Source organism: Cyanistes caeruleus, chromosome 12 (assembly GCF_971803275.1).
Source record: "Cyanistes caeruleus chromosome 12, bCyaCae1.hap1.1, whole genome shotgun sequence".
Taxonomy (NCBI): Eukaryota; Metazoa; Chordata; class Aves; order Passeriformes; family Paridae; genus Cyanistes; species Cyanistes caeruleus.
Window position 1 is genome coordinate 7697781 of NC_141712.1, and position 14613 is coordinate 7712393.

Sequence of the window (14613 nt, forward strand, 5' to 3'; positions counted from 1 at the left end):
ATAGCACCCAGGAAGAGAGAGAACCCTGAACCAGGCCTCTTGCCTCCACCTTGTGTGAGCAGGGATGCAATAAACCCCTCGTGTTGTAATTGCTGAGAACAAAGAGGAGCTGCTGACCTCAGACCTAGAAATAGAACCTGAGAAAGACCACACTCCTGCTTCAGGGCAGACAAGCTATGCAGAACTATTTCTGTGAACTATTTATATCAATAACTATTTCTGTTAGGTACCTACAGCATTTACAAGAGCAGAGCATCTGGCTGACTCCGTGGGGATTGCCATGCCTCCATCTTTTCTGCTCACCAGCACTGTTCCTTTCCACCCCAGCTCACAACTGCAGCCTCAGCTCACACATTTGGGGTAATTTCCTTCAATACAATCCCACAGCAACTCCCAACTTCCAATTTTACAGTAGCAATAATGCAAAATTAGCACTGGATTCAGTTCTGTTGTTCAGTTTCTCTGATGCCCCCAGCTTTCAGACCAAGGTGAGGGTTTGATGCATTGTTATGACAAACCTTTCAGGAGGAGAAGATAATCATGCACCACCTGGGTTACTGCAAATTCAATTTACTTTGCAGCATGCTTTATGCTGGTCTGGAGCTATTAAAGAGAGACAGTTTCCAGTTGAGGAGCGTGCAGCATTGTACAGCTAAATTGCTTTCCCAGGGCTGCCCAATGCTGCCCCTCCTGCATCACCCTGGGGCTGTTCATCCCTGGAGGCCTCTCCCCACCACCTCTTGGGAGAACACATCTGGGGGCAGAGCCTGCAGGAACATGATATTGGGCATTAGCCTACCTTTGTAGCCCAGCCCAAACACCTCAAACCATTTTCTCTTACCTAGTCAGGTAGAACTGTCCCCTTACTTCCCCCCAACCAGACTGGGACAGGATCAGAATTCAGGAGAATAGGATCCACAAGCAAAGAAAGAAAGAAAACCCTCTTGGAGGTGATTTTTTTCTAATAGGTACAACTATCTTCCTTTAAATTACTGGCACTCTTCTTCTCTAAAAAACTTTTCAGCTTGTGGCAACCAAGGCAAATTGTTTTCAAGCTACCCTGGAAAGGCAGCACCAGAGACAGTATCCACATGTTACAATAGACAACCAGAAAAAGGGTCTTATAAAAGATGAGATAAAAGATGAGAAAGTAAGAAAATAGCTCTCAAGGTAGGCCCCCCCCAGCTGGGATGTGCTGCATCTCTGGGACATGACTGCATTCCTACCTGGGGAACTGCAAAGCCACGATCTCCACACTGAACACGCTGCCTTCCACCAGAATAAAGGAGGCTGACCTTTCACAAAAGAAATAATTGTAAATTTAACAGGATTACCACCTGAAGCAGAGATTGCATTTGGAGATGCCTGCTGTCTGAACAAGTTTAATTCATAGGTGTATCTATCTCTCAGACCCTGGTTTCCCATGCAGCCCAGAAACACATGGAACATTCACTCTTGCATAGGTATTACCATAGTTAAATATTTAGCTGAAACTGGAAGTTAAGAGTTTACCACATCTCTAATAATATTACAGGATATTTTCTTGAACAGCTAAATGCAATCCCCATTTTTAAGAGGACAGTTAGAAATTAAAAAATGGAATTGTGATTTTGTTATGAAACATCTAAAAGGGACTAAGATCTGAAAAAAAACCACCAAAAGGGCTAGCACTGAAGCACGGTTGGTGATACAGGAATTAAACCTAGAGACTACCTTTCAGGAGGATTAGCTTCCCTCATCCACCCCAATTTTGTATTCTACACTGAAGGACAAAGCACCAAAATGTCCTAGCAAATCCTTCAGAAAACAGCAATTACATTTTTGTTTAGGGCATGCAATTCTCGGAGAAATTAAAACCTCTCTAAACTGGCAGCAGCAAACATGTTCAGCTCACATTTACACTTGTTTTGTTAACACAACTTATAACCACTCATTGCAAGGAAAAAAAGCCAGCAGCACCAAAGAACTTGCTTACCACTGATTACCACAGGCGTTTTTATTACATTAAAGCTTTAACATTTATCAGAATACCAGGTCAGGGAAGAGAAAAAAGCAAAATAACTTTAAAAAAAATAATAAAAAGCAGCCTTGATGGCAACTATTGTTTAAAAAAAATCTAACCAACACCAGAAAAGGAACTTCCTGAAATATTAAATGTTGGAGCATTTAAGTTATCCACAGCAGGACATGATGAACCCTGGTAGTCACACAAAAGTTTTCAGTGTTATTGAACAATCCTTTGAAGCAAGCACCAAAAACATGCAAAAACCAAGCAACCATTTGTGTTCCCCTCTTCTCCAGAACCATGAGTTTCCAACAAATGTCCCTCTAGGACCTCTGTGATTCTCAGATGTTGAAACAGTCAAAGACTTTCCTGTTAAAAGGCACATACCTCTCCAGAATTTAACTCTGCACACATTTTTTTATCAAATACTTTGCCAAACCCCCAAAGTTTAAATGATTATTTAAGAGGTAGATTTTTCCTACTTATGACCACTCACTGAGCATCACCCAAGGGTAACAATCCAGACCTGATTCAAGAATTTCCCAGTAAGCTGATCATTACAGAGACTATTAAAAAAGGATTCCCCATGCACTTGTCATGTTTATTATCCCCTCCCCAGCCTCCTGTACCTGGCTAGAGGAAATCCAAGTAGCCCAACACGACAATTTTACCTTAGTATCCAAAATAAAGAAGTTTCCATGGATAAGCCAATAGTGGTAAATAAATAAAGCAATAGTTACTACACTATTCATCCCCAACTCCCACACTTATTAATGGTCACAGTGTGAAACAATCTTAACTGATCATAATTAAAAGAAATATAGAAATATACATAAAACCAGCTGTCTTAGACAGCATTTTTATTAAAATGAATACACAGAGACATAGCAGCTTTTACAATAAAGAGTTTTTTAAAAGGCATCAAGTTGTAAGCCAACCATTCAAAAAAAGAGGCTTTGAAATGTTGTCTTCCATAGCACGTTTTTCCCATTTGTCAACAAGGGACAAATCTGCAGATTACCCCAAGGCACAGTAACCAATCTAAACTCCAAGCCCTTTTTCTGAACAGTTGATCAAGCATCACCCTCCGTAGCAGCATCTGGAGCACACTTCAGTGTTCTTTCAAGTGGCTGGTGTACTTGATCCATTTCTTTAAAATATTTTAACATTCAATAAAACTATTTCAAATAGAAAAACTTCTGTCACACGAAAGTAAGGTTTGTTTTCAGATTCCGTGGAAGCTTATGAACTTCACTGGCAGCATTTCTGTAACGGAGCAGGAGCTACAGCCAGCAGAATAGGCACTTCAGCAAAATTGTCCGTCGACAGTTCCTAAAGTCATAATGATTGCAGTCCACAAGACAGTTTCTTACTACTTTGTGGTGGTGTAAGGACACCAGTGGGGAAAGGTGAAGTCCTATTTTGCTCAGCCAATATGGCCTGTTTTGCTTGAGCTCTGTCCTGAAAGCACATGAAAAAGAGAGAAAAAAAAAAAATCTTTACTTTGGTGTGTCTGTGCATCAATAAACTTCAGTGTTTTATAAAGTGATAGATTGTTAATCTGGAAATGCATATCCATATCTAACCCTCCTAACAGTAACTGATAAAGCACATAGTACTCAGTAGTTACTTGTAGTACAGCTCCAAGAGATCAGTATTAGCTTTTGCAATCTAATGATTAGCATTAGGTATTAGGGCATGTACATTACATTAGGGTAATCCTAATGTACTCCTGTACATTCAAGAAAGCAAAATTCAGAAACAACTGAGCAGGAAGAACTTCAACTTCTACTTAAAATTCAATAACCTAAAGAGAAAAAATAACCCAAATAAACCACAATTTGCTGAAGATGATTTTGATCCTCAGAGTTTCTCACACTAGAAACCACTCTTGCTCCACTGCTTCTCAATGACCACTGTCACGTAACAGTCCCACTAGATCAGTCTCAAGTGATCAGTCTTTATTTTTCCCTGGATCAGACAAGATTATATTAGTGGTATTTCCTAGAGAGAAAAGTCTAACACATGGTATTTGAAGTATCCCAAAGAGTAAAGAAATGCTTCTGATTTTGAGGGTAATCATATGCTGTTTGAGATGAGAGGCTGAAGGCACAATCACCTTTTTAAACTAAATACTGAACAAATCAGTCCCAAGACAAGTCTCTGTCTCAAGAATTTTGGGATCTGGACTACAACCTTATGCCTTTTAGCATCTAAATACACTCAGTCTCAACCTGTTAAGGCTTCACTTAAGTTGACTGTATTTCCTAACCAAAAAGCAAGACTTCAGAGATTTTACAGACAGGTCTTTGTCTTCATTCTGCACATACATACCAGCAAATCAAAGCTGTTTATGTGCGTCTGTATATTGTGCAAATCTTCAGGAGCTATCCCGCTAAAGTGTTTGAGTTTGGAGCTTCCTACTTCCCTCAGAGCCATGGCAAAAGGGACCATCCACTTCACACAGTCCTCTATCTCACAGAATTCATAACCTGCAACACAAGACACATGCTTATCTGCCTGAATGAAGACATAACATTTGTCAACACACAAGATTTAAGTTTATAAATGCCAATACCTGAAACTTTCTGCATCAACTCAGATGAAGAGAAGTGATACAAAGCAGAAGCTGCAAGTATTCCATAGGTATACTCCAAGCAGCCAATATCTAGCACACAGAGATCCAAGAGCTACAAGACAACAGATGTTTAGTAAGCCTGACACAAAACCACTTTTCCAGGTGAAACAGCATTTGAAGGAAATCAGTCTTACCTCTGTTATTTGGACAAATATCTGCTGTGGATATTGTGGCAGCATTACCTCATAAAGATCATTTAAATATGCAACTTGCAGGTAAATGTTTAGCCAAGATACAACAGTCAGTGGATTTAAGTTCCAATTAAGAGCCTGAAAAAACAGACATACAAGATTTCAGTGCCAGTTTAAGTTAAGTTCCTAACTTAAACCACACAAGATGGTTTAACAATCAAAAGCTCTAATCCCAGTTGGCTAAAGCATCTTTAAAACATGCAAATCAAATACTCTCACTCTTCCTGCTGATACAGTCAGGGAACAAATAATTTTGTTAATACACACATACTGGTGGATGTTTTAGATCTCTTATTACCTAGACAAAAACTGCTTTCTAATAAGTAAGAGAAATTGTGCCTCTTAGCATCACCTAAGATTAACCGAGGAGCTCTGCTTTTAGTCTGATTATGCTACACATTTTTAAAAACTAATTCCACTTTTAAGTATTACCTTCATAATGATCAATTCCATACTGATGATTTCATCTTCTGTACAGGCTCCATCTGTAACATAGGCAAACTGGTGCAACTTTGGTGGATAAATTTCCTGAAAGATAGGAGATCAAGTATTTAATTCATGGAATAGGTTGCAACTAGTTTCACGTGTTACTTTTAAAAAAAGAAATAGAACAACCACTGCTTCAGCCTTCCAAAACAGAAAATTTCTAAATTCTGGTGTTCTCTGCCTTTAATAGACACAGATGTCTTGTTCATCATAGCCTTCAAATTTCACTTTGGATGGATCAGTACAAACCTACATGGTTTGACTACAGCACCACTGTGATTGTATCATAACTGACATCAAGATTTTTTTAAGCATCCTAAAGAAAAGTCCTTTTATCTCTTGCTTAAGAACAGACTGAATAGCAGCTCTCTTAAACAACTAAGAGCTTGAAAAGCTGTGTATTCTAGTAGTTCAAATTGTTCCTGTAAATAATAGCTCAGACTATCATGCAGTAGCTACTCTATTGCAATGAAAGTAGTCCCTGTACACAGCAACCAGCCAAAAATTCATTTAGCAACTGCAACTAAAACTTTAGATTTATTCTAACACTGAATTGTCTAATAAGAAAACCAGCTAACACCACAATATAATTTTACCCACTTCTAAAAAAAAGGAGCATTGAAAAGAAAAAAAAATAGATCTTTTTTTCTGTCTCCCAGCTGAAAAAAATGATAGTAACTAACTCCATAAAGCTTTCCACAATGTGTCCAGCAGCCAAGAAGTGTGCTGTGTGTCCATTCACATTTTTATGTTAAGTAAAGCTGGAGATACTTACCTCAAGCTTTGCTGCTATGAATAGAGAAGTGACACCAATAAGCTGCAACAGTGTTTTTACAACATCCTGTTGTGTTGCCATAAAGCGATCAAAGAAATCTTGTGCTAAATAAAAAGTTTCCCTGTGAAGTTTGTAGGCTTCACAAACCTGGAGAGACAACAGAGATTACAAAGGTCAAGAACAGTGTTAAAAAGTCAAATCGAGATGTTACATATGTATTAAAAAAAAGCACAAGATAGAGATAAAGTTTATATTGGCTTTCTACTTCATTGGTATTGTGAAGTAACATGTTAACTAAGTGCAGGAGTTAAACAGTTTCCTTTGACACAAGTGACAATCATTACAGTAACTTCCAAGAAAAAAAACAGATCAGAGTGAAAAACCCTTCTAGGAAATGCAGGCACATGTTCCAACATTGTCAGAACATCAGTTCCTCGTTTTTTGCAAAGATCCATCATTCCAACACCTCTAAAGGGAAAATTCTCACAAGCACTCTAAAGTTAAGATCAGGGATTATGCCACCAAGTCATCCAAATAGCAAAAAAGACTCAGACACAGAGGAGTTGCAGCACATTCTGCATGACAAAAACAGACAAAAAGGCTGTGAGATGGATCTGATCTAAGAGCTATCCACCTTCCTTTTTACAGTGACTTTTGTAATTATTTGTTCAGCCTTTGCCTGCAGTGTGGCCTTAAAAGCTTACCCTGTGTTAGGGACAAATTGATTATTATCCACTATCAAGCGAGATGAATAACAGAATATATTGTCAGTTTGCAGATCATCAGCTCAATACATCATATATTCTTTAAGTTTGGTGCCATTCATTGACAAAATTTAAGATGAAGACAAGTATCTGGAGCTAAACATGCTCCTGAAGTGCACTCATGACAGTTATTAGTGCTCTTCAACAAAAGCACACTTGAAACACTCACAAGCACAGAACAGCTTACCTCCATTAGCCAGTCTAGAAGGATGGCTCTCATTTTAGGCTGCAGCTGGGGATGCCTTTGCATGTAGAATTTATCCCTCACGTAAGTCTCTTCTTTGTTTATCATGTTTTTCCATACATCATCCCTGTTTGCCCAGCTAAGAGAGATCAATGTTTAGTCTTGGCTCATGAGACAAGAGGAAGGCAGAGCAGCAGCAGCCCAGCACACTCACCCTAGAGCTGGCAGTGGGGTAGCTCTGGTGGGAACAACGCTCAGATGGATAAAGCGTGAGTAATCAACAGGAACGGGATCGTCGTCTTTATCCGGAGTGGGAATCAGCATGTGGGCATTCTCGTGAATGTTATTCCAGGACATCTATTAAATCAAACAGGAGATTTTACACTGTGCTTTTTTAAGTAACTGCTTTAGTTGTACACAGAAAATACTCATAACTTTTATCGCAATTTCTTGCCAATTTTGTATGTTTAAACTGTACAAAATCACAGAATGGCAGAGGCTGGAAGGCACCTCTAGGCCTTTTGGACAACTTCCCTGCTCACACAGGGCCACCAAGAGCCAGTTGTCCGTGTCCAGAAGGCTTTACAGTATCTTCAAGGAAGGAGATTCCACAACTATTTTGGACAACTTGTGCCACGCTTGGCTGCCCTCACAGCAAAAAGTGTTTCACATTATTCAGAGGGAACTTCTGCTTCAGTTTATGTCCATCTTCTCTTATCCCAAAGAAGAGCTTGGCTCTATCTTCTTTACATCTTCCCTTCAAATAGTTATAAGCAATTGACACAAACTGCCACACACCTTTTTCCCAGGCTGAACAACCCCAGCTTCCTCAACTCTTCCTTTTAAGAAAGATGCTCTGGATCTTGAATTACCTTAAAGGACCTTTCTGGACTCTTTCTTGTATGCTCAGCCTTTTTTTAACTAGGGAGCCCAGAGCTGGACACAACACTACAGAGGTGGCCTCACCTGTGCTGAGTAGAGGGGGTTTTGCTTGTAAGCACAGTAGAGAAAGCTTGGAACTAAAGCTGAAGAACGTTCACCCTGCCATCCTTTTGAAGGACCACAGCTGTTTCGTGGAAGGATATTCAAGTCAGAACCTCCTACTCTCATGCTGCATTTTGTTTTTACCAAAAATATACTTGCCCATAGGTGAAGAACAAGCAGATGGAACTCAAAGATCCAAATATGAGGTCAGGATTTCTGGTAAAGAATATGTAAGATAACATGCCTGAAGCCATGCTTTCATGCAAAGCATCTCAGATGGTGAGCACAGCAAAAGTTTGTAGAATTTTGTACTCATTCTTTTAGCCGCTATGATAAAAACCCAAAGCACATGTGACCCAATATTCAGAATATAGACAAGCACATGTTAAGCAATTGCTGCTAAACTATCAAGCTGATAATTTTATATGTCAAATTCTGCCATGGTCAGCAAGCATCAGATCTCACAAACTTTACCTGCTATGTCTTTTCAACTCTTATCTGGACCAGAACTTAAGTCTAGGCTTACTCTTCTACATCTGACTTTTAAACAGGATCTTGTACACTTCACACAGTGCCCCAGGAAAACACTACTTTCTTTGCAGTAGAATACAAAGCCAGACCTATGTCATCATATCTAAGCAAATTAAAATTGAGCATCTTTGTTTCACACTGAAGTCAGCCATCTTGCTGTAAATTGATCAGTTCTGCACCACTAAAAGGACAGAACTCTCTAATAGATTTCAAATGTGCTAAAAAAATAAATTAAAAATAAGTTCAGATAAATCATTAGACACTATCAAGTAAATCACTATGTGAAACTTGGCCTCCTGCAAAAAAGCTTCCACAGCTGATTTTGCCATCTTGCATATGACATCACTTCCCAGAAAAATGGCTCCCTCCTGCACCAGTTTCACAAACAGAAACCACTGACTTGATGAAACAAAAACCACATTTCACAGTTCTCTCACAGCTAAAACTGCTTTGCACTTTGAGTTACTGACACACAAATCAGTCTTTTTTCTTCTTGGGAGTTCTACATGCAAATATAGCATAGTTATATACCCAGCCATGCCAGAATTTAATTTGGGTGGGGAGGAGGCAAACAAGAGAATAGTATCATTATCTTAAACATTACCAAATCCTTGCAAACTGAAAGTTCGAATGAAAACGTCACATCGGCATTGCCTGAAGTTAACTTTTGTCCTCCCCCAAACCTAGACTTTAGTCACACTTTGTTCTCCAAACTGCACAGCAAGCCCAGCTGCCAACAGCCTTTGGAGAAGTGCTGTCTTATCAGTTAATCAGCAAACAGAAAAGCAGTAGTTTATACAGTATCTATTTAAAGGTGCATGCTACACCAGCAGCTTCTGGAGGACAAGAGACTTACCCACAAAGTTCTCAAAGCAGACAGATCACATGCAACAATAGTGAAGATACTTCACCACCCTAATTTTTCTATAAGGACATAGAAATCAAAGTTCAAGAGCCTCTTAAGTGTTTTGAAAAGAAGGGAAAAAAGTTTTTGACTACATAATGTCACTTAACAAGACACTGAGGAAAAGATGCGAGCAACACCACAAGTACATAGCTTAGACAAGAACTAAAGTAATGTGCAGGGCCTCAAAAGAAAGCAGCTTATTGGGGAAGGAGACAGGAATTAGTTTAGGTGAGGGAGCACACCATAACTCTGGCACAGATTTTGGTTGAGAGAATGAACACATGAATCAGGCTCTTGAGTCTTTAAAGCAGATTTAGCAAGACACTCAATTGAAAGTAAGGAACACTACCAATAAACTGCATTACCTCACACTGCAACTGTAAGGAAATAGGACCCACCACTGAAAAAAGGAACAATTTAAGGTGGGGAGGATATGAGGAAAACATGAAGAACTTCCTTTGGGCTTGCACAGAGGCAATGTGAAAGTGGAGACCTATCAGAAAGCAACAGATGTTACCCAGAATCTGTGCAGCCTAACAGAGGAAGTACTACAGTCCTGAGCTTCTGAGACAAACAGGAGCTGAATTGGCACACAAGCAAAAAAATCAGCAGGGAGAACAGCCTCTTCAAACCTGTGTGGAGCACAGCAAGAAAGCTTGGTGACACCCACAGAAGTGTTCCAGGTACAGGAGCAACTAAAGATGCAGATCTCTGTCTCAGACCTAAGAAAAAGACACAGACTGGAGAAACTGAACTAAGCATGTGAAAAGGCTCATAGGAGAAGGGGTAGCAAGAGGGCAGAAGGTGGGTGAGAAACCCATTAGAGCACCCAAGCCCATACAGCTCCAAAGAGAAAACCCAGGAGTTCAGAGGTGAGGTCTTTTTAAAGCTCAAACACTAGCAGGCCTCAGTTTCCCACAGCATATCACCATTCACTTGTCCATCAAATACTCACAGAAATTAATCTTTTTGAACCTTCAGGACATAGATCAGACACAAAACAGAGCCGGTAGTGACCACTGGGGTTATTGATTATAGGCCAGGCAAGGCCTTCAGTGAAGAAGAAACATCTAAAAAAGCAAACTGCTGAAACCCTTGTGCACCTCAATGTGAGCTAGGAACCACCAGAATAAGATTCCACTGAAAAGCAAGGAATGCAGCAGGAGGAAGAGAATGACCCAGAACTGCATTCAAACAGCAACATCAGAGGTTTTTCAGCATAGAAATCAATGGCAAACAGGCCTGTCACCCTAAAAGCAGCACCGTACACCACGGACGGTGGTATCACTTCCAAGTCCACAGCCTTAGTTTGCTCATCAGAAACAGCAAGACCTATAATGCTAGCCATTTTTTACTCATAGGATGCATTACTTTGAAGTACTGAATTTTTCTTTGCCATCAGAAGGGAATCCCAGATTTAGTAAACAGGACAGAGAAAAGCAACTCACACCATTAAGTTGTTCCAATCCTCTTGGGATAGCATAGGAGCTTCTACTCCTTTTAAATAAGAGTCTAAATGTCCTGATCCAGATTAGAGCCAAGTCAGGTTCTCAACCTGGGTATAGTTTACACTGCTTTTTTTGTGGGTTTTGTTTTTTTTATTGAATCTTCAGAAGTTAATTTAGATTAGTCAAAGAAATTTTCTGGACGATATTTTCAAAACACTTAGGTGGAACACTTTGACAATGCAAAAATCATACTCTGGAAAATGTCTAGTGAAGAACTGATCAAAACTCCTTCCTGAGAGTTTATTCCACCTTTACATGTGAGAACATGAGCTAGTTTCATCTGAAGAAACTAACTTCTAGATTTAATTCTTCACTTTACATGGAGGTGACCATGCAACTTGTATCACAATTGCACAGATTATTCTAATCTAGTTAAGATGAATTTTGTTTTACATGGAGCCTTGGAAGTGCATTCATCCCCACAAAGCAGCCAGAATTAGTATGAGAATTGCTAGCAGAATTACAGCAGTGCCAGTTCTCCAAAATCAAACACAGAATTTATGCAATATTCTGCTGTCACAGACCTGATAATATAGCCACCCTTTCATCACATAAAGGGTAACGGCATCCTAATTAAGAACTGGGGCCTTATGTTCCACAGAAGCAAACTAATGAATTGACTATGAAGATGTCATAAAGTGGGATGTGACTCTGATATTTTGCCTTGTGGATAAACTAGTGTCAGTAAACAATTTATTTAATGTAGAAGTCATGTGGTATAGGCTGCAGTGGATTTATAGCTGCTTGCATTTTAGAACTGTCGTGTCTCCACAGAATAACTGTCGCCCTGGCTATCATTCCAGCCTGCTATACTGCTGCTGGAACCGTAAACATATTCTCATTAGTGGTCCATGGCAATTTATATCAGAGAATAGCTTGTGTCACACCATAGACTGAAGAGCTGCTGCTGTGCAGCCAAATGTTAGCTTTTTTAACCAGATCTGGAACAATCTGGCTACTTTGTCACAACAAAAATACTTTTCCTATGTAGGAAGAGGCATGATATCATTTATTGTTTATAGAATGAAAGGGTCAAATTCCACCAGCATCCTATGATTACCTTGAAAAATTCCCAAGTACAGATTTTTGATGCCTACTGACTAAATTATCTAAGTTTTAGTTTACCTATCATTCCTGAAGGAACACTGAATGGCTACCAGGCCAAGAGCACAAACAAGAAGACAGAATTGGAAGTCTTTATCTGCTTTCAAGGTTGAAGGTCAGCATATGCAAAAGATACTTCAAGTTTCTTTCCACATCTTTCTTACAGACAGTAAAACTGGGTCCCCGTTGAGATTTTCTAACAAATACCTTGTCATTATGCAATAAACATACACAAGAAGGCCTTGCTCAGTTTAAACAGAATGAATCTTCTGATGAAGGAGAAAGCTGCAGTGAAGGACAGGCAGCTCTTCCTTGTCAGAAGTGAGAAATTAGTTTAATATACTGTGCAAAAGAAAGACAGAAGGGAAGGAGAGATCCCCTCATTAAATGCTCACCATTTGAGCCCTGCTTAATACGTTGACTGATAACTAGTGTACGCAGTTGCAACAAGCAGAGGCCATTCCAAACAATGATGCCCATCTGTTATGGTAGCACTTCAGTCTTAGAACTTCCAGCTGCCACTTTGGGTTAGATGTGCCACATTATGCACAGGCTCGCCTACCAAATGGGGACAGGCTGCACACCCTGACCGTGACTTCTGCAACCTCAGCATCACCCTGTGTGTGCAGGGACAGGCTGAAGTCTCAGTGACAGTGACTGAGCAGGTGAGAGTGTGTTCAGGGAAAAAAGGAGGGGAATTAGCCTATTCCAGAACACAAGCTACTCAAGGTGCAACAGCATCACACTTTCAACCTCACTCACCAACACAGCATCCAACAGAGATACCAAAAGCATCTGCTTTTTCAAGAATGTGCAAAGCACACAAAGGGGACTAGAGGATACCAGTAACACTAGCTTTAACTTTATAAGTCAGCTCACTCTACAGGCCTTACTAAGAAAGCTAGCAATGGTCACTATCAACTTCCACTGCAGGGCTGATTTTCACAGGTAGAGTGACTTTACAGAAATATTCCTTCATTCTGCAGAGAAACAAAGCCTCTTTTACTGTACCATGAGCATCTAGTATACACTTCCAAGTTCCAATCAATCAGGAACCCCTTTCCTAGTCTGTCTAATAATTATCCTTTACAGTAGGAATAGAGTTGATGCTGGAAGGGGAAGCTTTCCTCTCTCCCAGATGATAGAGAAGTTGAGACATGACTGCAAAGAGAACCATCTCAAGAGATGATTCTGCCTGCATGCTTAAGTGTCTTGTGCTTTGGCCAGCAAGCTACAGGGGCACATGTGCAAGTTACATAAACACATGACTGCACTTCTGCACCTCTCTGGAGAGGTAAACACAGAATAGGTCAAAAGGCTTGACAGGTGCACCCTTGCAACCCCAGGACAGCTGAATTCACGTCATCATTAACATGTCTCAGACCAACACAGATCTTGTGTCTTGCAGAGACTTCAAAACTACATTTATGAACCAAATTGTTTTGCACACTCCATCATCATTGAGGGCCAACAGTCCCCCTTGCCCACTCACTGCCATGCAGCATGTGGCAGCAGCATACCTATTTCACCACGTTAACATAAATAATAAGGTATTGCAAAGGAGAGCAGAGTTAAGTAAGATTACAATATTTGCATATAAAGCAAATTCAACTACCTGTTTTTCACAGGGCTTTTTTCTAGTCATCTCCATTTTGGCAATTTCTTCATCAGGATCCTGTAAGAACTATAAAAAGCAAAATGTAACTTCCGGAGCACAAAGCGCGGGACAAGCAGCTGTTGGCCGCCTGGTCCCTCAGGAGCACAGCCCCGCAGGCCGACCCGGCCCCCGGCCCACCGCGTGGGCCCCGCACCCCCAACAAAAGGCGGCGGGGCCCAGCCGGGCCGCACTCACCGTGGCCACATCAGCTTTCCTCTTGCGGGCTCGCATGGCGTACTCCGCACCCGCGTCCCCCTTGGCGGGACCCTTCTCGTCCGCGCAGCCGCTGCGGAGAGAGGGGAAGCTGAGCGAGCGCCGGCCGCGGGGGCCTCCCGGGGTGCCCGGAGGGGCGCTCGGCCTGCAGGGCCCCGCGCAGGGCGGGCCCGGCGCACTCACCTCTCCCAGTGCATAGTACCCGCCTTGGCCGGCCAGGGCGAGCCGAGCACCGCACGGGACGCGGCCGAGCGGGCCCGGGCCGCAGACCACCCGCTCCCTCCTTCCCCCCGACAAAGGCCGGCAGAGGCGCGCAACGGGCGGCCCGACCGGCCCCACCGGCTCCCCCCGCCCCGCGGCCGCCCTCTGCCTACCCGCACTGCTGCTCACTCACCGCCGCGCCAGCCCTCGCCGGCCGGGAGCGGGCGGCCGGTGGGTACCGTGCCGGTGGGGCAAGGCGGGTTTCGCCAGGCGCCTGCTGCCTCACGGCGCGGCCGCTCCCGTCCCTGCGCGCGGCGCGGGCCGCGCCCGGCGGGACATTTAAACGCGCGGCGGCGGCGCGGGGCCGCCTCCCGACCGCGCACGTGGCCCGCGCGCGGGCCGGGGCGGGGCCGGCGGGGCGCGGGAGCGGAGCGGAGTCCCGCGCGCGGCAGGGGGCGGGGACGG

At 42.2% G+C, this 14613-nt stretch overlaps 1 protein-coding gene across 2 annotated transcripts; it reads right to left on the reverse strand.

The window, feature by feature from the left end:
- Positions 1–1967: 1967 nt before the first annotated feature.
- On the reverse strand, positions 1968–14554 carry CCNE1 (cyclin E1). Of its 2 annotated transcripts, none has more exons than XM_086848219.1 (11): positions 14342–14554; positions 13930–14020; positions 13693–13761; positions 7258–7400; positions 7047–7182; positions 6096–6242; positions 5267–5362; positions 4778–4912; positions 4584–4695; positions 4340–4497; positions 1968–3466 (listed from the first exon to the last, which is right to left on the reverse strand). In XM_086848219.1, the coding sequence occupies exons 2-11, from the start codon at positions 13963–13965 to the stop codon at positions 3344–3346; spliced, it is 1155 nt and encodes a 384-aa protein (XP_086704345.1). In that variant the 5' UTR covers positions 13966–14020; positions 14342–14554; the 3' UTR covers positions 1968–3343. The 2 variants fall into 2 exon arrangements, with proteins under 2 accessions (XP_086704345.1, XP_086704344.1); XM_086848218.1 differs by lacking the exon at positions 14342–14554 and adding an exon at positions 14131–14325.
- Between the last annotated feature and the right edge of the window lie 59 nt (positions 14555–14613).

Excerpts from the sequence above, each read along its gene's own strand:
- CCNE1 (XM_086848218.1), bottom strand. Across the intron at positions 5,363-6,095 it reads TCATAGCAGCAAAGCTTGAG|GAAATTTATCCACCAAAGTT; the intron begins GTAAGTATCTCC and ends CCTATCTTTCAG. Across the intron at positions 4,913-5,266 it reads TGGAATTGATCATTATGAAG|GCTCTTAATTGGAACTTAAA; the intron begins GTAATACTTAAA and ends CTGTTTTTTCAG.